The sequence below is a fragment of the Bos javanicus genome, chromosome 4 (genome assembly GCF_032452875.1).
Source record: "Bos javanicus breed banteng chromosome 4, ARS-OSU_banteng_1.0, whole genome shotgun sequence".
Taxonomy (NCBI): Eukaryota; Metazoa; Chordata; class Mammalia; order Artiodactyla; family Bovidae; genus Bos; species Bos javanicus.
The window spans coordinates 93644013-93664919 of record NC_083871.1 but is presented as its reverse complement, the minus strand read 5'-3'; the positions used below and the strand labels follow the sequence as shown (position 1 = coordinate 93664919).

Genomic DNA, 20907 nt, shown 5'->3' with positions numbered 1-20907 from the left:
GGTAGCAAATTAATTTATTTTCGTTCGGAAAAAAAAATTAACGTCGTGTTTGGGGATAAAATTACGCTGTTCCCATATCCGAATTGGGAATCTCTCCATCTAATTTAAACTGGAGAGGACGAAGTTGTGGAAGGGAAGTAACGCATCTGCTGGAGGGAGGCGGGGTGGGTGATGGGACGGGCGAAGTACAGTAGCGTTTAGGAGACTGTCGCGTCCCCTCCTGGAGGGAGGCCTCCCTCTTCTCCCCCCGCACCCCACCCCCGCTACGGCTGGGTCCTTCTACCGCACCCCCCCAACTTCTAGTTGCCAGAATGGAAAATTCACAGAGTCCAGCCTAGTCCAGGTCAACAAACTTTTATTGCCATTTCTGGCTCCCCCAGCCCCAGCAAGATCCCTGCTTACACTGGGCTCTGCTGCAGAGGAATGGCGGTGGTGGGCGGGTGTTAACTTCTCTTTCTCTGCACACTGCCAATGTTTAAAAAGAAAATCCACTTACTGGGCAGGGAGGGCCATACAGGGTGGGATTCAAGGGCGCCTATGGCTCAGTCCCACCTCTGCTGGCTGCAGAATATAGACTATGGTTCCAAACATTTTTTAAGGGAAAGGAGAAGAGATGAATTTGGTTGCTGTTGTACCCCTTGCCCTTGCTGCCACGTTTCCATGGAAATGAGGGAGGGGCAGGATGTAGCTCACTCTGACTACCTGGGAGGGTGGCAGGACAGGCAGTTAGTAAACACATCGCCTTCCACTCCTACCCAATACAGACTGCTGTCCCCAGTCGACCCCCAGGCTCACTGCCTGCTCCGCCCCAGTCCCTTCTGGAGCTGGTATCATGCCAACTGGACTCCAGGCAGGGCTTGCTGGCAACAGTAAGAATCTGAGTATGTTGGTCAAGCTCAGTAGCAGCCCTAGTAGGGCCGTCAGTTGTCATGGCTTGGTGAAAAGCCCAGTGCCCCCACAACTCTGTGCAACTGCTGTTGCTCAAGCATCTGTCTCAGACAAAACAAAAACCCAAATGATTGAGGTTAGAGAGAATACAAAATAACAATGCTGAGAGCTGGGATGAGGAGAGGAGGCACATCCTTCTCAGACTAGAGCCACCTGTGCACCCTGCCTTCTGCTGCCTGGAGTTTGCTTCCTCCCGCTGGGCTGTGGCTTGCAGGGCTGGAATCCAATCTCCGCTGGGTGCTGGCAGCTGTAACCACTGCCATCGGTTGATGAGGCTCGCCTGCTGCCCTACAGAGGAGGTGCAGGATGGATCTTCAGTACCATGGGTCCGCCCGGTGCTGCTGATTGTAGAGCTGTAGTTTGATCTGATCTTTGATCTGACTCACGAGGATCATGGACAGCAGGATTCCCACCAGCTGGAAAAGGTAAGAAGGAATTGAGACCTCAGCCATGAGTGATGGCCTTGTTTTCTCTGACTCAGTCTTCCCAGTGCAGTCAGCACCTGCCCTTCAGCAGTGTTAGTGCCTGAGTCCCAGGTGCCCTCCCCCAAACTAAAGGAGTCTTTACAGAATTGTGGAACCGCAGTTTTACAGGGTAAGTTACCTGGGGGATGGCCAGGCCCAGTGCCACACCACCAAGTACGAAGAGGTTGCTATGTATCCAATTGACCAATCTGTCAATACAGCCGTTGGTGTAGATGACTTTACTAGCTTCCAGGTAGTCAAGGGCCTGCATACCTTGGCCACACATGGTGTTGATCACTGCCTGGGGAGAGAGTTCAAAAGCCAAGTGGGACTCCCATTCCTAAAACTTTTTCTCTGGGGCCCTAGCTGATGGGCCTCCCACCCTTCCTAAACTCCTAAATTGTTAGAGAATATATGTGGAGGATGCTAGGTTGGAAGTTGCTAAATGCAGACTTCCCTTCCTCTGGCGGTCCGAGTTCAGTTTTCCTTGCTTTAGAGACCTGGGCCTTCTGGGCCGCCAAGTGGGCTATAGAAGTGAAAGACTGACAAAGCCATCAGACTGAAGAAAAACATCTGACCGCTCTTCTGCAGAACTGACTGGCTGACCTAGGGGATGGAGATTCCCGATGGCAGCTGCTCTAATCAGAAAGTAACTCAGATCACTGTGGGAGGAAATGAGGCGGGAGGTGTGCTCACCTGGTTGGGGGTAGGCAAGCAACAGGAGTAAGGCACTGAACAGCGCTCACGGCTGGGGTTGTCTTCTGAACAGTTGAAATACATGTTCAGGGACCAGTCCTTGTAGGAAATCCCTCCACAGCAGCTGAACTGCAACAGAGCCCATCACAGGGGTTAAAAATCCCCCACCCCTTACACTGAGGTGACACAGGGAACTCTCAAAGCAACCAGAAGTCTATGGCAAGCTTCTACTTGTAAGTTCAAGTTGTGTGTAAACACAGCCTTGAAACTTTGAACTCAAGCTTTTCAGTGACCTTCACCTGAAGAAGTTATCTCTTCTTAATTTCTATTACTTTATATGTTTTTTTTAATAACTTCTTGTGTATATATTTTGTTTTACACACTCAACTATAAGCTCCTTGAGGGCAGTTTCTGGTTTTGCACTCTTGCATAGCATTTGCTGTTTAGTTGCTAAGTTGTGTCCGACTCTTTGTGACCCCATGGACTGCAGCCCGCCAGGCTCATCCATCCATGGGATTTTCCAGGCAAGAATACCAGAGTGGGTTGCCATTTCCTTCTTCAGGGGATCTTCCCGACCCAGGAATTGAACCCATGTCTCCTGCATTGGCAGGCGGATTCTTTACTACTGAGTCACCAGGGAAGCATAGAGCCTGGCAAAAGGATATGTTCCCAAAATACTGGCTGAAATAATTAAAGGATCAGTGCTACAAACATTTGTCTTAATGTAGAGAAAGCACAGGAGGGGACTTTTCAATGTTGTTGGCCCATAGTTACACCATGAAAGCAAACAGGATCCAAGCTAAGGGTGTTACACCAAGTGAAGGGGAACTCAGCACTGGTCTCAAAAGCACCTCTGTTTCAAATATAATTTCTGACTCACAGCAGCATTATTCACAAGAGCCAAAATACAGAAGTGACCCAAAGTGTGCACCAAAAGACAAATGGATTAACAAAATGTGATATATACATATGATGGAATATTATTCAGCCTTATAAAGGAAATTTTGGCACAACCCACAACATAGATGAATGCTGAAGACATGCTAAGCGAAACAAGCCAGTCACAAAAAGACAAACAGTATTCATTGAGACAGAATTTCACAGAGACAGAAAATAGAATGGTGGTTTTTAGGAGGAGTGGGGAAATGGAGAGTTAGTGTTTAATGGGTATGGAGTTTCAGTTTGGGAAGAAAATTTTGGAGATGGATAGTGATGATGGCTATACAACAGTGTGAATGTACTTAGTGCTACAGATCTGTACACTTAAAATGGTAAATTTGATATTATGTATATTTTACCACAATTTTAAAAATGTAACTTTCTAATTGGTGATATTAAAAAAATCTGCCAGTTCCCCCATGAGTAACCACTTATAATGGTTTCTTTTATATCCTTCCATATTCCTTTTGTAAATATGAATACACATTCTTTCCTCTTTTACACAATTGGTAAATTACTATATATACTGTTCTGTGCCAGTAAAATAACTTTTAAAGCTATATGTGGCTTTTTTGCCAAACCCTTTCCCAGAATCCATTACCTATCAGGTAATGAAAAAGCCCACAGACCTTGAGGGTGAGTTGTCTCTTGGGATAGCATTAACGTTTACCCATAGCTTCCCAGACCACTAGATGACGACCCTCCTCCTCAACCCGTACCTCCTTCTGGCCAAAATCTATGAGGTTCTGAAGGTCCAAGTCATCTCGGTAGTGCACGATGGCATTATTGATAATCTCACTCACTTTGCCCCGCACCTGCCAGGAACATGAGGAGGGAATCAGAACACAGGACTAGCCCCTAACCTGCTCCCCTGCAGAAACAGCAATAGACGGTGCTCATCTTTCTTTCTTTAAGTCAACCTTGAAGTCAGAACCAAGTCCTAGCAGGGAAGAGGGCCAGTTCCGAAGCCCATGCATCCCTGGGCTCCCTGGTACCTGTGGGCAAGAAAAATGCTGATCTGCTGTTGCCATGTCTCAGAGCCGCATTCCAAGATAAGCCAATATATATCTATTTCTGAGTACTATTACACAAAATACTTGACTGATGTAAAGCAGTGAAACTAGTTTGTGTGTGTGTTGAGGGGGTGGATTGTTTTTTAGTAGAAAGGACTTACTGAGCTAAGACACTGACCTCTAGTGGACATAAGAGAATTGCATCTCTTTCAGTTCAGTTCAGTCGCTCAGTCGTGTCCAACTCTTTGCGATCTCATGGACCACAGCACACCAGTCCTCCCTGTCCATCACCAGCTCCCGGAGTTTACCCAAACTCATGTCCATTAAGTCGGTGATGCCATCCAACCATCTTATCCTTTGTTGTCCCCTTCTCCTCCTGCCCTCAATCTTTCCCAGCATCAGGGTCTTTTCAAATGAGTCAGCTCTTCACATCAGGTGGCCAAAGTATTGGAGTTTCAGCTTCAACATCATTCCTTCCAATGAACACCCAGGACTGATCTCCTTTAGGATGGACTGGTTGGATCGCCTTGAAGTCCAAGGGACCCTCAAAAGTCTTCTCCAACGTTTTTGAATACAGATCTTTTCTCTGTATCATTTTTAGGATTTTACTAGGACACTCTGAATCGACTCAGTGGCTCTCAATTTCATAGTTTAAGCATGCTCTCTTCCTTCCTGCTTCATTACTTTTCTCAAAATTTCTTATCCATAGTCCTATACTTGCCCCTGGCAATCATCTGCCCTTTTGGAAAGAAATTCTAGTTTTTAATTAAAAGGGCTGCCACTGAATGGCAGACCACTTCCAGATATGGTGAGAGCTGTTCAAAGTCTTGTTTACTTCCCCCATTTCTTACTTTTGTTTATCCCAATAATTTTTTAAAGAAATAAAAGGCTCTTCATGTTGTCCGTGACCCACTTGATAACTGAATTTTACTCAATCATTTGCCATTAAAGTTTGCAGACTATTTTAACTTTGGGTTCATAGAATTTATTTCCCTGTTGGCCTCTCAGACTGTCAGAGGAAAACACCTTACAATCTTGAAATCCTCTTTAAATATGGTGACTTTAAAGGGCATTCATTCATCCCTAAGGACAATCTTTCAAAGGCTAATGCTCCTCAGGGGAAGGACCACTGTGGTTAATTAGTCAGGCTGAGCACAGGCAGGAACCTTCCCTTCCTTCCTCTGGTTCACATCTGAGTAGGCCTGTGACTCCGAGTTACCTTGTCTGAGAAGACGAAGCCCAGGACGCCAGCTGCCAGCTGTAGCAGGAACACGACGGTGAGACAGAGAGAGAACTGTGGGGGAGCATGGCAAGAGGAGGCAGTCTGTTACCGCGCTGGGCAGGGGTTTCCCAGGGCCACAGGGACGCCTGGGGGCCACAGGCCACTTCTCCCGGACACCCCCCACCCCACAGTGTGGGCCAGCTGCCTCTGGGACGCTGTCCTGGGGGTGCTCGCCCTTGCTGGGTTACCTGGGCTGAGCTCCACAGGGAGGAGTGGCCAGCACAGACCAGGGGGCAGCAAGGGACAAAACAAACTGAAAGGTTTCAGGAAGAAGCACAGGGAAGAGGGGCCTGGGCCTTCCCAGGGGGTCGCCCCTGACCACTCACCGTCTGCAGGAGGCAGATGTTCTCGCGGAGAGATCCGATGCAGCCGCAGAAGGTGAGCAGGAACATGAGGATGCCCACCACGATCAGCAGGATGGCCGGGTCCACAGCCAGGCAGGCCAGTGCCGCCTCTGGGGGGGAAGGGGCTCTCAGTCTGAGCTGGTGCCCACTGAGCAGGGTGCCAGGGGTGGGGTGGGGTGCCCCCAGAACTATCCTCCTCCCCTGGTGGGGGACTCTCCAGTGTGGCTAGGTAAAGGTTACAGGCAGCAGTACTGCCCTCCCACGGGGAGAACACCAAGGGCCCAGAACAGTCTGTGGCCTTTAATTTGAGGAACTAACAAAGTAAGAGCCTTTATTCCCAGGCTTGAGAGAGGAGGAACCACTTTCACCCCAGAAAAGAATTAGAATGGCATTAGGCTTGCTGGCTTTTGCATATTCTGTTTCCTGGAGACTTCGTGTAGAGGAATAGGAATGGAGGTTGAGTTTCTCTGGAACATAGTGAAGGGAGGGCTGAAGCCTCTCGTTAGTCTTTGCACTCAGAAGCCTACCTTCTTCCCTAGATATGCCCTAAGCCTAAAATGCAGGCAGATCTCAGAAGATTCACGGGAGCTCGGGGAAATCCAGGAGGACTGGCTTGGGTGGCCAGCGGAGTAAGCCGCCAGGATTTGGCTAGAGGGTGGCTACCCCCTATAGCTCCATAGCTTCTGTGAGGAGGAGGGCTGAAGGGCCAGGGCTGAAAGAGGCAGAGGAGAAAGGGGCAGGCAAGAATCATGGGGAGATGGACAGGAACTGTAGCTCACCTTCGTGCTTCATCAGCCGAGCGTAGACGCCCACAGCCACCATCACCATGGAAATCACCTGTGGAAACAGGGAAGGAGCCACACTCTGAGGTTTTGGAAACCCGGGAGCCCTGAGAGCCATGAGTAACCTTGGAGGACAGGAGGATGATGACTGTTCCTGGACCAGAAATGAGCATCTTTTTCCTCCCCAGTGATACTGTTGATAGAATCCAGCACAGCATTACCTCCATGAAAAGCCTGTATCAGGATGATCACATTTAATTCTCACAACACAGTTATCTGGTGAGGCAGCTATTCTTCCCATCTTACAGATGAGGAAGTTAAGGCAATGCAAGGTTAATACAGAACAGCAGTTAGGAACATGGGCTTCAGAGTGAGGTGAATCTGAGCCCACGCTGGACAACTCTCTGAACTTCAGTTTCTGTATCTGGGAATTTGTTTTTTGTTGTCATTGTTCTTTTTGGCTGTGTTGGGTCTTTGTTGCTGTGTGGGCTTTTCTCTAGCTGCAGTGAGCGGAGGCTACTCTTTGTTGTGGTGCTCAGGCTTCTCACTGCAGTGGCTTTTCTGTTGCACAGCACAGGCTCAGTAGTTGCGGCTCTCAGGCTCTAGAGTGAGGGCTAAGTAGTTGTGGCACATAGGCTTAGTTGCCCCGAAGCATGTGGAATATTCCTGGACCAGGGATCAAACCCATGTCCTCTACACTGGCAGGTAGATTCTTAACCACTGGACCATCAGGGAAGTCCCTGAAGATGGGGATTTAAAACAACTATACCTAATAAGATTACTGTGAAGATGAAATAAAAGAATGCATGAAAAGCATTTAACAAAATGCCTAGTAATAAATATTATCTATCATTACTAATTGGGGCTTCCCAGGTGGCTCAGTGGTGAAGAATCTGCCTGCCAAGCAGGAGATGTGAGGGTTTGATCCTTGTGCTGGGAAAGATCCCTTGGAGAAGGAAATGGCAACCCACTCCAGTATTCTTGCCTAAGAAATTCCATGGACAGAGGAGCCTGGTGGGCTGCAGTCCATGGGGTCACAAAAGAGTCAGACACGACAGCAACTAACAACAAAACATTACTAATGGTTAACTTGCTCAGGGTCACATAGAAACTGTGAAGTTCTGAATTTGAATCCAGCTACTTCAAAGGGAAGGTCTTCAAGCTGACGCAGGCCTGAGTAGATGCTCCCAGATCTCTAACCCTCTTGGAGGTCGATGTGTTGTCAAATGTAAGAATGAAAGTGCAACCAGAATGAAAAAATGCTTGCACATGAACGCGTTGGTGTAAAATAGCAGAACTACCTTACAAAGGAAACTTTATAAAAGTCTGATTTCAGGGTGCGGAAACAGAGAAGTTTAGACCTTTCAAACTTCCTGGCTTCTCTCTGAGAAAACAAACTCATCAAAGACCAGCAGGGCTCCCTAAAGGGGCCTTCTCTGTGCCCTTGCCGCAGGCCTCCAGGAGTGCAGGGTGACCCCATGTGCACACCCTTCCTTTGTGCCCAGTTCCCAGGCTGGTGCTAAGCAGCAGCTGGCTGTCACCATGGCAATAGCTGGGGCCACGCTCTGGCTGGAGGGAGTTCTCAGCAGGAACTTGACCAGTTCAGTGGGGAAGGACAGGGCTGGCTGGACTCCGCTGTCCTGCAAGACAGAGAGCAGTTGGGAAGAAACATCTTGGGGCTTTGGTGGGAGAAGGGAATTGAGCCCCTATAGCAGGACAACAGGTCAGACTAGTCCTCAGGAGAGAGAGATTTTCTTTAGCGAACTCTACCAGCTAGTGCATTCAGCAGGAAATGGGAAAACCTTGTCTAAAACCATGTCTTTTAGGACCCTTCTCCTTGGTCCCCAGTCATTTGACATCACCTCTGCCTCGGGACCCCATGCGTTATGTGCTGGCCCTCACACTCTGTGTCCAGGAGCGAGGGAGCTGCTTGCAGAGAGTTGTGAGAGGGGCTGGAGGTGCCAGCTGGCTTCTTGTCCCACAGCACAGCCAGGCTCAGGGAGCAAGGGGCAGTGGGTGGGAGGTGAGGAAAACCCACAACAGAGATCCCAGTCATCCCGCCGGCCCAGAGACATAAGCCCTTTGCCAGAGCGATCAGGCATCTCTGTCTGCCCTTTAAAACTCGCCACAGCCAATTCTGGTTCTGAACATCACTTTACTGAGTCATTTAAAAATATGTATCTGCTCTTTATTTAAACAGGCTCCTCGCTGTTTTTTCACGTTAAATTTTCACTGGGGTGTATAACTTTTCACAGAGACAGTCTCTGGTTAAATCCCCACACAGCTAAAACAAGAAAGGGAAAGTAAAGAGATGCCATGTGTCCCAGGGTAAGTTCCTTCCATGGGTGGGCTGTAATTACAGCAGCTGTTCTGTCTCTATCTGCGGTAGGTAGAACAGTGTCCCCCCCAGAAATATCCTGTCTTAATTCCCAGAACCCGTGAAAACGTTACCTTACATGGCTGGTGGGGCTGTGCAAATGTGATTTGCGTAAGGACCTTATGATGGGGAGATTATCCCAGTTGGCCCAATATAATCACAAGGGACCTTATAAGAAGGAGGCAAGAGGGTCAGAGTAGAGGAAGAGATGTGTATGAGAACAGCAGCAGGGCCTGAAGTGTGTGCTGTAAGCCGAGGACCATGAACAGCCTCTAAAAGCTGGAGAAGGCAAGGAACTAGATTCTTCCTTAAAGCCTCCAGAGGGAATCATGCTTGCTGACGTCTTGATTTCAGCTCAATGAGACCTGTTTTGGACTTCTGATCTCCAGAACTATAAGAAAACTAATTTGTGTTATATTAAACCATTCAGTTTGTGGCAATTTGTTAACAACAGTAACAGGAAACAAATACACTCTCCAAATCCAATTCATCAGCTGTTATGTAGGAGATACTCTGAAGACTGCAAAGATGAGCAAGATGTGGTCCCTGCCCTTAAGGAGACATATCTGTTATGTGGGAGGGGGCAAGAGCGTCTATAGCCTAAGGCGGTGCTTTTTGATGTTGGCTGCCATTAGACTGGGGGCGGGGGGCGGCGTAGAGGAGAACTTCAAAATTCCTGATGCCTATGCTACACCCCAAACCAAGTATGTCAGAATCTCTGGCATTGGAACCCAGGTCACAGTGTTCCTGAATGCATTCCAAGTGATTCCAACATGCAGCCAAGTTCAAGACCCACCAGCCTCAAGCACACTCGCCAGGGATCTAGAGCAGCAGGTGCTGGTTATGTGAAAAAGAAAGTTAAGACATTAATATGATCATGAATATTTAATATCATTAATGATCCTGCTTACTTGGAAGCTCACTAGCTACCTCTGAAATTCTGCATTTCTGTCATTGATCTGCCCCTTTATCCTGGAGTCACAGCTTGCTCTTTCACACTTATATTCCTGACCACATCTCCCACCCTGAATTCCTCAGAGCTGCTGCCATTCCAAAGTGAGTACTGCTGTTATTAGCTTAGCATTTGAGAGCTGAATAGAAACTTAGGAATGAGCCCGACCACTCACTTTTTAATAGATGAGGCCAAAAGAGCAAAGTGATATTTGACGAAGTGTACATGGGTGCAGTGGCATCATCTGGACTAAACCTCATTTCTGATCTCAGTTGGGAACCGTCTACACCACATCAGTCTTTGCTGCAGAATCCTTGTGACATCCCACAATATCACCAGTGACCTCCTTTCATGATGAGAATGGAGATAAAGACACTTCTCTTCCTAGAATAGCTTTTCATATTCTGGCTAGAATGAAGCCTCACTGGAAACTTTCAAACGCTAGACACAGTTTTTAAAATAGCTGAGTCCAGCCAAAGGCATGTTCCTGAAGAGTTGTCCATCAAATTATATAAAATAATTTGCCCGCACCAGTACCTTTATCCTTATGTAAGGTGAGTAACTACCTTATAATGAAAATAGCCATCCTCTGGGCTCCTTGGAGAAATGGCTGATCCTAGGACTGGGGCAGGAAATAGGTAAGTCTGGAGCATCTTGTGGTGCCAGAAGGTAAGGAAAGGCTCAAAAATAAAAAAAACAAAACCCCACATTGGTGTGGCCATGCCAAAGAGATATCAAAAGAGTATGGAATTGTTACCCCAAATATAAAATAAATATCCGTGAGTCTATACTGATATAAATGACTTAATAAATGGGAGAGAAAAGACAAATCTCTCACACAGAATTCCAAATATTTTACGGAGGTACTGCAGCGTCTGGAGAAGGTCATGGCAACCCACTCCAGTATCCTTGCCTGGGAAATCCCATGGACAGAGGAGCCTGGCGGGCTGCAGTCCACGGGGCCACACAGAGTCGGATATGACTGAGCGACTATCACTCACTGCAGTGTCAGGGAGGTGGGACACAGTTCCCCACTTCCAAGTGTGGGCTGCACACAGTAACTTCTTTCCGAAGAGAACAGACTGCAAAAGGGTGGGGGAAGGACTAACTTTACAGTGGAGAGGCCTGGCTCCCTCAGCCAGGTGATCGACGTCAACATCAGCACAGGTCATTGATATATGAGATTATGTGAAATGGCACTTCCCTTCTGTGGTCTTCCTTCCCCAAACCCATAACCCCAGTATAATTATAAGAAAACATCAGGCAAGTTCCAGTGGAGGGACAAGATGATCAGTACTCTTCCAAACTGTCAAAGGCTTCAAAAACAAGGAAATTCTGAGACACTGCCACAGCCAACAAAAACCTAAGGAGACATAACAACTAAATGAAATTTGGTATCCTGGATGGGATCCTAGAACACAAAAAGGGCATTAAGTAAAAACTAAGGGAAGCTGAATAAAGCATGGAAGTTAATGTAATAAATGTTTCGGGTTGGCTGAAAAGTTCATTCCAGATTTTTCCTGAGCGTGCTCAATTGTGTCTGACTCTTTGAGACCAACCCCATGGACTGTAGCTGACCAGGTTCCTCTGTCCATGGAATTTTCTAGGCAAGAACACTGGAATGGGTTGTCATTTCCTACTCCGGGAGATCTTCCTGACCCAGGGATCGAACCTGTGTCTCTTGAGTCTCCTGTGTTGGCAGGCATATTCTTTACCACTGTGCCACCTGGGAAGCAGCATCATACTCATGTAAGATGTTAATAAACAAGAGACACTGGATGTGGGGTATATGGGAACTCTCTGTACCATCTTCTCAAAGTTCCTGTAAAACTAACACTGTTCTAGAAAATGAAATCTATTTTTTAAAAACAGTCACCCTCAATTTGTTAGTCTTGTAAATCCACAGTTTGTAATATCATATTTTCTTAAACTGGGATTCACTTGCCTATGGTTTTACAACCTTTATCAGGGTGTTTTCTCCTTACACCAAAAAATGGCAGTAGAACTTAAAAATGTTCAGGGTACAGGACACTGAGAAGCTGCAGTGCTCTCTTGGTATACCGAATGCAATCTACTTTATATTCATATTTAACTTTGCCCAATTATCCCAATAATGTCCTTTATAACTGCTTTCCCCCCCTTTTTTCCTGATTCAGCTTCCAGTCAACGATCATGTAGTTAGTGATCCACGCATCAAGTCTCCTTTAGCTTGGAACAGTTTCACAGCTTTTTTTCTTTTCTTTGTATTTGGTTTCTTAAAACACTGACTTTAAAAAAATTGTGGTAAAGTACATACACCACGAAATTAACCATTTTAAAGGGTGCAGTTCAGTGGCCATAAGTACATTCATATTGCTGGGCAACCACCACCATTATCAGGCTCCAGGACAGTTTCTTCACCCCAAATACAATTCTTGTACCCATTAAATGGTCACTCCCAACTCCCTCCACTCCTCCAACCCTTGGCAACCACAGACCTGCTGTCTCTATGGTTTTGCCTATTCTGCACATTTTCTATAAATGGAATCATATAATATGTGGCTCTTGGTGTCAATCTTCTAACCTTTCCAAGGTTCATCAGTGTTGTAGCATGTATCAGGACTTCATTACCTTTTAAGGCCTAGTAATATCCCACTGTATGGATAGAACCCAATTGGTTTTTCCATTCATCTGCTGATGGACATGTGGGTTGTTTCCACCTTTGGGCTACTGTGAATAGTGTTGCCATGAATATCCATGTACAGGTTTTTGTTTGAGTACATCCTGTTTGCTGTTCTCTTGGGTATAGACCCTGGAGTGGAATTGCCAGGTCGTAGGGTAATTCTATATTTAATTTTTTGAGGTGCTACCAAGCTTTTTCCACAGTAGCTGCACCATTTCACATTCCCACCAGCAATGTACGGGATTCCAATTTTTCCACATCATTGCCAATGCATGTTCTGATATTTTTCCTTTTGATACTGACTTTTTTTTTTTTTTCCCCATAAGTCCAGGCCAGTGGTTTGGCTTAACATCCCTCAGTTTGGATGTTGGATTGCTTCTTCCCAATCTGATCCAGATGATGTATTTTTGACAGGAGTATTAACATAGATAATGTGTCCTTTTCAGTATGTCACGAGAGGAAACGACATACTAATTTCTACCCTAGAAATAAGGAACAATTTTACTAACAGATGATTTGATTGTTAGCCACATGTCTCAGCGTCTCATAAAATAGTATGGCAATACTCTAAATAGTTTCCTAGTTTTCCAGAAGGCTTGCTGCTAACGTGTCCTCTTCCCTGTGCCCTTGACAGCAGATAAGCAGCTGTGGTCTTGGAGAGAAGATGGGAGATAACAGAAAACAGAGAAAAGTCACTCCATTATTTGACCTTTTTTTCCCCCTGTAAATCAGGAAAAGACAGTCATGAACTGATGTTTGTAAGGAAAAGCCTTATTCCAGCCCCTGGCACACTAATTCACAGCCATCAGCACCAAGTGGGAAGGGCCCCCAGGTAAGGTACTGGACAAGAGATCTACTGGCTCGCATGTCCATAATTACAGGCAGATTAGCTCTTGAGTCTGTTTCCATTGGATTAAAACCAATGCAATGTGAAAAGCTCTGAGAAGTGGACCTGGGGAAGGTCCTCGGACAACAGTGGAATCTCTGTTCCTATGATATATAGGAAACATCTCTGTAAACCTTAAAATATAACGACACCATTAATCATCATCACCTTCTGGCTAACAGCAGGAATGTGAGCAGGGGCATCTGAGGCTGAAGGAAGTCAGGTTCAAGGTTGGCCCTGGCCTAGGCTGAGTCCCCACACACCTGTCACTTGTCAGGAGGAGCACTCATCCTAGCTCTCCAAGTCCTCCCCCAATAGGTGACCTTGACGAGCCAATTCTAACAATGATGGTAATAGCTACCTTTCTTCGAGGGCTAAAGGGCCAGGCACTGGACTAAGCGTTGTATACACACTATGACCACAAGCCCAAGAGGGTGGTAGGATCTCCAGTTTATAGAATTGATGTTGGGAGAATTTACTCAGATAGTGAGTGGCTAAAGTGGGACTGGAAGGTATGTCCATATGGCTCCAGAGCCTCATGACCTTGGTCACATGGCTGCCTCCCGCTTTGCCTCACAGCAGCTCCAGGGCGTGTGCGTTCACTTCAGGGCCTTGTGTGAGATGGGAAGGAGCTGCCTGCAGTTGTCTTGGGTGAGCAGCTGGTCATCTCCAAATGGCGGGGCTCAGGCCGGGGAAGTAAAATAGCATCAGGAGGGCCCTGCAGGACCCAGAGGGAAGTCCTGGAGCCATGCCTGAAAGGGGCCAATGGGGCATCACCACTAGGGCCCACCAGCCCCTGAGAGGAAGCCTGGCCTGTCCACCTTCCACGTTCTGAAGTCCAATCTAGGGACTTCCCTGGTGGTCCAATGGTTAAGACTTTGCCTTCCAATGCAAGGAGCGTGGGTCCAATCCCTGGTCAGGGAGCTAAGATCCCACATGTCTCATGGCCAAAAAACCAAAACGTAACAGATATTATAATGTTACAAATTCAATAAAGACTTTTATTAGTAAAAAATGGCCCACATAAAATCTTGAAAAAAATTTAAAAAATTAAAAAGCCTAGTCTGCATGAACTGGGTGGATCTGTCTCACCTTTTCTTTGGAATGAATCTTTCCCCCTCTTTTCTTGATGGTGGCAGTGGGAGACAGCTGGGAGTAGAGTGATTCCCTGCGTGGGGCTCAAACCACTGTCCCCTCCACCCACTGCCAGAAGGATGTTGGGAGGGAGGGGTCTGCACCTCCCACTTCTCAGTCCTTTCTGTCCTTATTTCTGGATGAAGTCAAAAAAATCATAGCTTGCAAGCCCTAAAGCAGGGCCCCCTCTCTCACTACCTGGGATCTGCACACACCAGTCCTTCAGCAGGCATCCTGGCACCACTGTTCTGGGATTTCTAAGGTGGCAACTCTCCATGTGGGACTGACTATTGGCTCTCTCCCGCTGGATAGGATGGAATTGTCCAGCTGGAGTGGAGTCCCTAGGGCTCTTTCCTCGGCTGGAGTGGAGTCCACAGAGCTCTTTCCTCTCCAACGTCTGGACCAACCCTTTAGCTCCTTTTAGGCCACGGCTGGTTTTGGTTCTCCAAGGTTATAAATGAGGAAGGGAAGTTCACAAGGGCTCATAGTGGTATAAACACTCAGACTCACAGCCTGGAGTCGCCAGCCTGACACATAGCTTGCTATCGAAACTCTAAGAGATGCTTCTCTTTTATCCTTTTTAAAAGCTGCTTGAAGTCTATGATTTTCTACTTGGTACAAGGCAAACAGAGCTATTTAGGGAGTTAAGAAGGCATGTGTGTGACCTGACAACAAAGAGTGTGGTTCTGTCTTCATTCTTGGTGGTGGTGGTGTTGTTTTATAAAAAATAATGTGATAATTCGTTTATTGCAGCCTGCCTAGTCTATAGGGAAAGGAGGGAAAAAATGGGGGAGGAAATGGGCTCTATCTCCTAACATGTGTAGGTAGTTGTGTGTGTGTGTGTGTGTGTGTGTGTGTGTGTGCGTGCGTGTGCGTGTGTGCCCACGCTTGCATGGTGGTAAAGGTGGGGGTGGCGTGGGCAGGAAGGGACCTGGGCACTCAGGAGGGGCTTTTGCCAGGCTCAATGCCTGATCATTTCCTTGTGGCTTCTGAGCCAGACTACAACAGATAGTGCTGAAGGTGGTTTAGGGGAGCATTCTGAATCCCCTGGGGATTCCAATACAGTGGAAGTAGGCGGGAAAGTGAATTTCTTGATTCACTCATCAGATACCTCATCAGAACCCTGAATCAGCCCAGGGAAGACCTGGATGGGCCCATGTGTGCTGTGGGCAGTCATCAGGCATGGCCCCGAGGGAGATGATGGAGGGCATGGCTGCCATTTTTTCTGACCCAGCTTGAGGGAAGGGTGCCAGGCCCACTGCAGAAGAGAATACAGGATGCAACCCCAATTAAGAATTAAGGATGCTTGAGGACTTAAGGTTGTGCTGCATCCTGACAGACTAGTGTCCATAAGAAGGGAGGAAGGGCATCCTGATTCCACCCCATAGGCTCTGATCCCTCGTTCACCACTCAATAAACATTCAATAAGTACCCACTCTCTGCCAAACACAGCTTGGGCGCTGAGAATCCAGAAGTAAATAAGCCAGTCTCTACCCTCAGGAGCCTAGAGGGGAAGACATAAAGAAATGCAAAATTGGGGCACAGGTTAAAAAAAAAAAAAGATTTGACGATCAAAACGTGCCCAAGGTACCGGGGGGGAGTCCTGAGGCATCACCTCTAAGGAAGGCTCAGCTGAGACACAGGGGCAGGAGAGCTGAGCTTCTAGGCTTTGCCTGACTCAGAAGTTACGCCAACTGCTGCCCTGGGTGGGAAAAGGATCAGCAAGGGGGGAGATGGTTGCTGTGGGCAGCACTGAAAATGCTCCTGCCAACGTATGCCCAAGCTGACAAAGCGTGGTGTATCAGCCCACTGTCTTCCCTTTGCACAGACAGACAGAAGGTTGTGTTCAGTCATGTCCAACTCTTTGTGACCCTATGGACTGTAGCCCACCAGGCTCCTCTGTCCATGGGATTCTCCAGGTAAGAATACTGGAGTGGGTTGCCATTTCCTTCTCCAGGGGATCTTCCTGACCCAGAGATCAAACCCGGGTCTCCTATATTGCAAGCAGTCTCCTACACCGCAGGCGGATTCTTTACCAACTGAGCCACTAGAAAAGCCCTCATTCCCTCTGCACAGAGCTGTCTAATACAAGGAGGTAAGGAAAGTCAGCTACTTCTTAATGGAAAGACTAAAGTATAACTTCTGTGATCCTGGGGCAATTCTCCAAGCCATGGAATCCTAACAATCAGTAACCCAGTTGCACAATTCTGGGAAGAAAACCAGAACTCCTAGGCAAAAGAGAAATTGAGATTTGAAGCATGAACAGAAGGAACAGGTCCTGGTCCCATAGGAGCCAGGAGCCTTCTGAGTCAGACTCCAAATGCCCCAAGGGTCAGGGCTCCTAGAGAAGTAGCACGGATAACCACTGCCACCACGGTCACCACTATCACCACTGCATATGAGTCCAGGCGATGCCTTCCCAATGTGACCCAGGCACAGATGCAAACACCATCCATCCACACCTCCCCGGCGCCTGGCCAGAACACTCTCTGCCTGGAATAGGAGTTGGCTGACAATCCCAACCATGGGTGCCTCCTGAGTACGAAAGGGGAATTTGATTAAGATGGTTGCTGCTAAGTCACTTCAGTCATGTCCGACTCTGTGGGACCCATCAAGCTCCCCCGTCCCTGGGATTCTCCAGGCAAGAACACTGGAGTGGGTTGCCATTTCCTTCTCCAATGCATGAAAGTGAAAAGCGAAAGGGAAGTCACTCAGTCATGTCCGACTCTTAGCAACCCCATGAACTGCAGCCCACCAGGCTCCTCGGTCCATGGGATTTGTCAGGCAAGAGTACTGGAGTGGGGTGCCATTGCCTTCTCCGATTAAGATGGTGGAGAAACCTAAAAAAAGAAATCACCATAATCAGTCCCTAAAGGGGGATGGGAAGAAAAATGACCCCTGATCTGGGGAAACAGCTCTTCATCTCCAGTTGACCATATGTGGGATTAACTCTATGAGTCCAGACCTGGGGGAGAAGTGGCATTCAGTAATACCAAAAAAAAACTGTCCCCTGCGAAGGTCGATGTCCCAAGGGTCCCAGGACACAAGAAAGATGCATCCTTACAGCTAGCCCCAGGTCTTGAAGAAAGAAAACAGTCCCCAGAGTGACATTCCTCTTTAAATAGTTCAGAGAGGCAGAAAAAAATTTCTCCTTTAGAGGAGAAAGCTTAAGGACAGAGACACACATATATTGGCTTGGGGTCACACAGTAAGTTGGTGCCAGAAAGAAATTGGGCCTCTTGTCCTTCGGTGTGCTATTTCTAGTGCCTCTGACTTTTTATAAGTCTCAAGTAGGGCCAAGAAGGGGCGCTTCTCTAATTTGGGATGGTTCCAGCTTGGTTAGCCAGGTCCTCTGACCTTGAATGAAGCATTGGAACCAAGAAAAACGGGTCTATGGAGCCAAACTCTCTCCCTTGCTGTGACCTCCCAAAGTCACTTATCTGGTAAAAAGGATAGAGTGGGGGAAGTCCAGGAAAATGACCATGAAGGCAAGTGTAACAGATGCACCCAGCTGTTGTTGCTAGGGTGCACAGATAAGGGTGAAGCGCCGAAGGCTTCAACGGAGTTTCACGAAAAGTCATGATTGACAGAGGAAGTTAGAACAAGGACCTGAGTTCCCTGGGAAGCTAGTGCTGGCTCTAAAGATGGCGTGTCATTGGCCTGGCGTGCTCAGTGGGCATGTAAGAGGGTTCTCTGGAATTTGCCCTTCGGTGTGGGGCTTCCCCTTAGGACATCCCCCAGCCTGACAGAGTGGTGGTGAGATTTTCTTCCCTGGCCACCAGCTGAAACTGGCGTTGACTAGTTAACTACCAATACTGCTAACACCCCAGCGACAGCGGCAACCAAGGACTTCCCCTGTGGTTCAGTAGAGAAATCACCAGGTCAAGCCCACTAACCCCCTTTTTGACATAGGATAAAAGACCATCTCTATGGTTTGGCTTTCTTATATATAAAACGCAGAGTTCTAGACAAGATGTCTTCTAGTTTTTTTTTTCCAGTTGCCGAACTGAGAATTTGTTAGGAGTTCAAACTTCATTTTTCCCAGTACAATGGCTGAGAGTGAGCTGTCATCACCACCCTCTGGGATTTCTCTCATTTTTCCCAACAGGCTGGCACTTATGTACTTTGTGTCTGTTCACACCATGGCCCCCGTGAAACCTTTCCAGCAACTAGCTTAGCTGCCTAGTCTGCTCCTTCTCTTAGGAAACGTAGACTCCTCCCTCCTGCAAGTCTGAACTTTAGGTCTCAAGCAGAGGTGGGCAAGTGTAATGGACTCCTAGAGCAGCAGCAGCTCTGGTGTCGTTGGTGCTGGAAGAGAAACTGGGGAATGTGACGGGGGTGGAGATGGATCTCCCCATATTCTCAAACCCAGAGAGGCTCAGGGACTCTCGAGACATGAAACAGGACTGAGCTAGCATTTCATGATCTGGCCCAGCTGCATTCTCAGCTCCAGCAGAGAATTTCCAGCATCCTTGATCATGCTGGGTTTGATTTTTATGGAGGAGGAGACTGAGGCCCAAAGTGGTGAACATATTGCCCAGGTTACTCAAGTCAACAATTGAAGGCAGACTGGGGGTGGGAATCCAGGCAGTCCCAGACCGACATTTTCTACTTTTTCAGCTCCAATCAGAAGATTCTGAAAGGACCCTTGGACTTCCCCCAGTCCAACATGGGGTCTATTTAAAGAAGCGAAATAATATCAAACTCCAGAGGATGGAGCCTGGTCCTGAGAAAGGTGGGCAAAGTTTGGGAGAGTTCTGGGGAAAACACCCACACCTGGAGGCCATTCCTGTCCTTTCTCAGCCTTTGGAGGGAAGGGGAAGAGGGAGGGCGGCAGAGGCCTGCAAAAGGAAGAGACGAAAGCCCCTGAACCCATTCTCTCTGAGGGAAGGGAGAGGAAAGGTCTGGGTTCCCGCTTCCTCTTTTTTTCTTTGCCAGCAGGGCCTCCCAGCCCTCAGGCCTGAAAAATCCCCCAATCGTGAATGTATTAAGGGTCTGCTTGGGCCAACAGGAAAACCCGCTCCTCCCGCTCAAACCCACCTTTTTAGCCTGACACAGACCCTCATCCGAAGCCGAGAGAATACCCATAAAGCTTTACAGAATCTCTTGCATTCCCTCCACCCCAACACCCTCTGCAGTCAAGGCGCCACTGGGGTGTCCCTGCCTAGGATAAATTACCCCAAAGTGCGATTTTTCCAGAAAACTAGACAGTGCCGCTCACCACGTTCGCCTTGAACCGGGCATCCGGGAACGACCCCTCCTCAGCGATGGCAGCCCACTCAACCCTCCAGGGAGTGCCCTGCAGCCCAGGTACCCCTATAACCCCAAGACTCACCCAGAAGAGCATGTTGAAGAAGAAGAGCAGGTATTTCACCAGCGGGCTGACGAAGGAGAAGTCCTCCCCATAGGCGGCCGGCGCCCCGGGTCTCCGGGCCATGGTCCAGCCGCCGCTGCCCCCGGGGGCCTATCTCCACACGGCGGCCGGCCCACCTGCGCGCTCCGCGCCGGGAGGCATGAGCTGCACCACCGCCGGAGCCTAAGCGGCGGGGGAACTGCGCCGCGGCGGGAGGTGCCCGCGCCGTGCGTCCGGGAGAAGCGCGGGCAAGGGAACGGCGCCGCCACTGGAGCCGCCGGGAGTCGCGGGAGCTGCCGCTGGCAGCGTGAGCGGCGGAGACTCGGCTGCGGCCGGAGGACCAGCCTGGCGCGCCGGGCTCCCAGGAAACCGGGCCCGCCCTCGACCGCCCATTGGCTCGTCTGCCGAAGCCTGACTTCTCATTGGTCGATCTCTGATGTCACTAAGTATCCAACCATCCCTCTTTTCCGAGAGGCGGGGGAGACACCTGTTCAGTGAGGGACAACTTGTTAAAGGGTCAGCCGTTCCGCCTCCTCCCTCGAGTTGGAAAGCATCCAGGCTTCAGCTACTCAAGGGAAAAAAAGATGAGAAGGAATGCACACTGCCATCACACACCCACGTCCTCTACCCAGTTGCTGTGCATATATGCAAACACACATACATTAAAATCAACAAGTACATACACCATATGTTAAGCAATGCGTTGAAAGCCGTGGGAATACAAGAGAGTAGAAGAAATCCACCCCCTACCCCGGGGTAGGGGGCTGATGACAATAAAATCAGAGAGACAAAACTAACCTACACATGACAATTAAGATTGTTTAAGAGGAGCTGCTATCCTGTTTAATAACTATATATTTTAAATGCTTATTTCAAAAAACACTATAATCCAATAGTGGAAATTTGGAAACATCACCAACAATCCTGCCATCCTAATTCATTACTCTTTCAATTCCCATCTCACTATTTAAGTCTAGATCCTCGAGCAGACATCGTTTTTAACACACTGATCTGACACATACCAGTGCAGCACAGGTGACAGACACTGGGCTGGCTACCTAACGCACACGTGAAT

The 20907-nt window shown here is 48.1% G+C and overlaps 1 protein-coding gene across 1 annotated transcript; it reads right to left on the bottom strand.

The window, feature by feature from the left end:
- Window positions 1-338: 338 nt before the first annotated feature.
- On the bottom strand, window positions 339-20165 carry TSPAN33 (tetraspanin 33). Its single transcript, XM_061414670.1, has 8 exons — window positions 19815-20165; window positions 6466-6523; window positions 5669-5796; window positions 5280-5354; window positions 3767-3862; window positions 2109-2237; window positions 1552-1713; window positions 339-1364 (listed from the first exon to the last, which is right to left on the bottom strand). The coding sequence occupies exons 1-8, from the start codon at window positions 19914-19916 to the stop codon at window positions 1263-1265; spliced, it is 852 nt and encodes a 283-aa protein (XP_061270654.1). The 5' UTR covers window positions 19917-20165; the 3' UTR covers window positions 339-1262.
- Window positions 20166-20907: the final 742 nt, after the last annotated feature.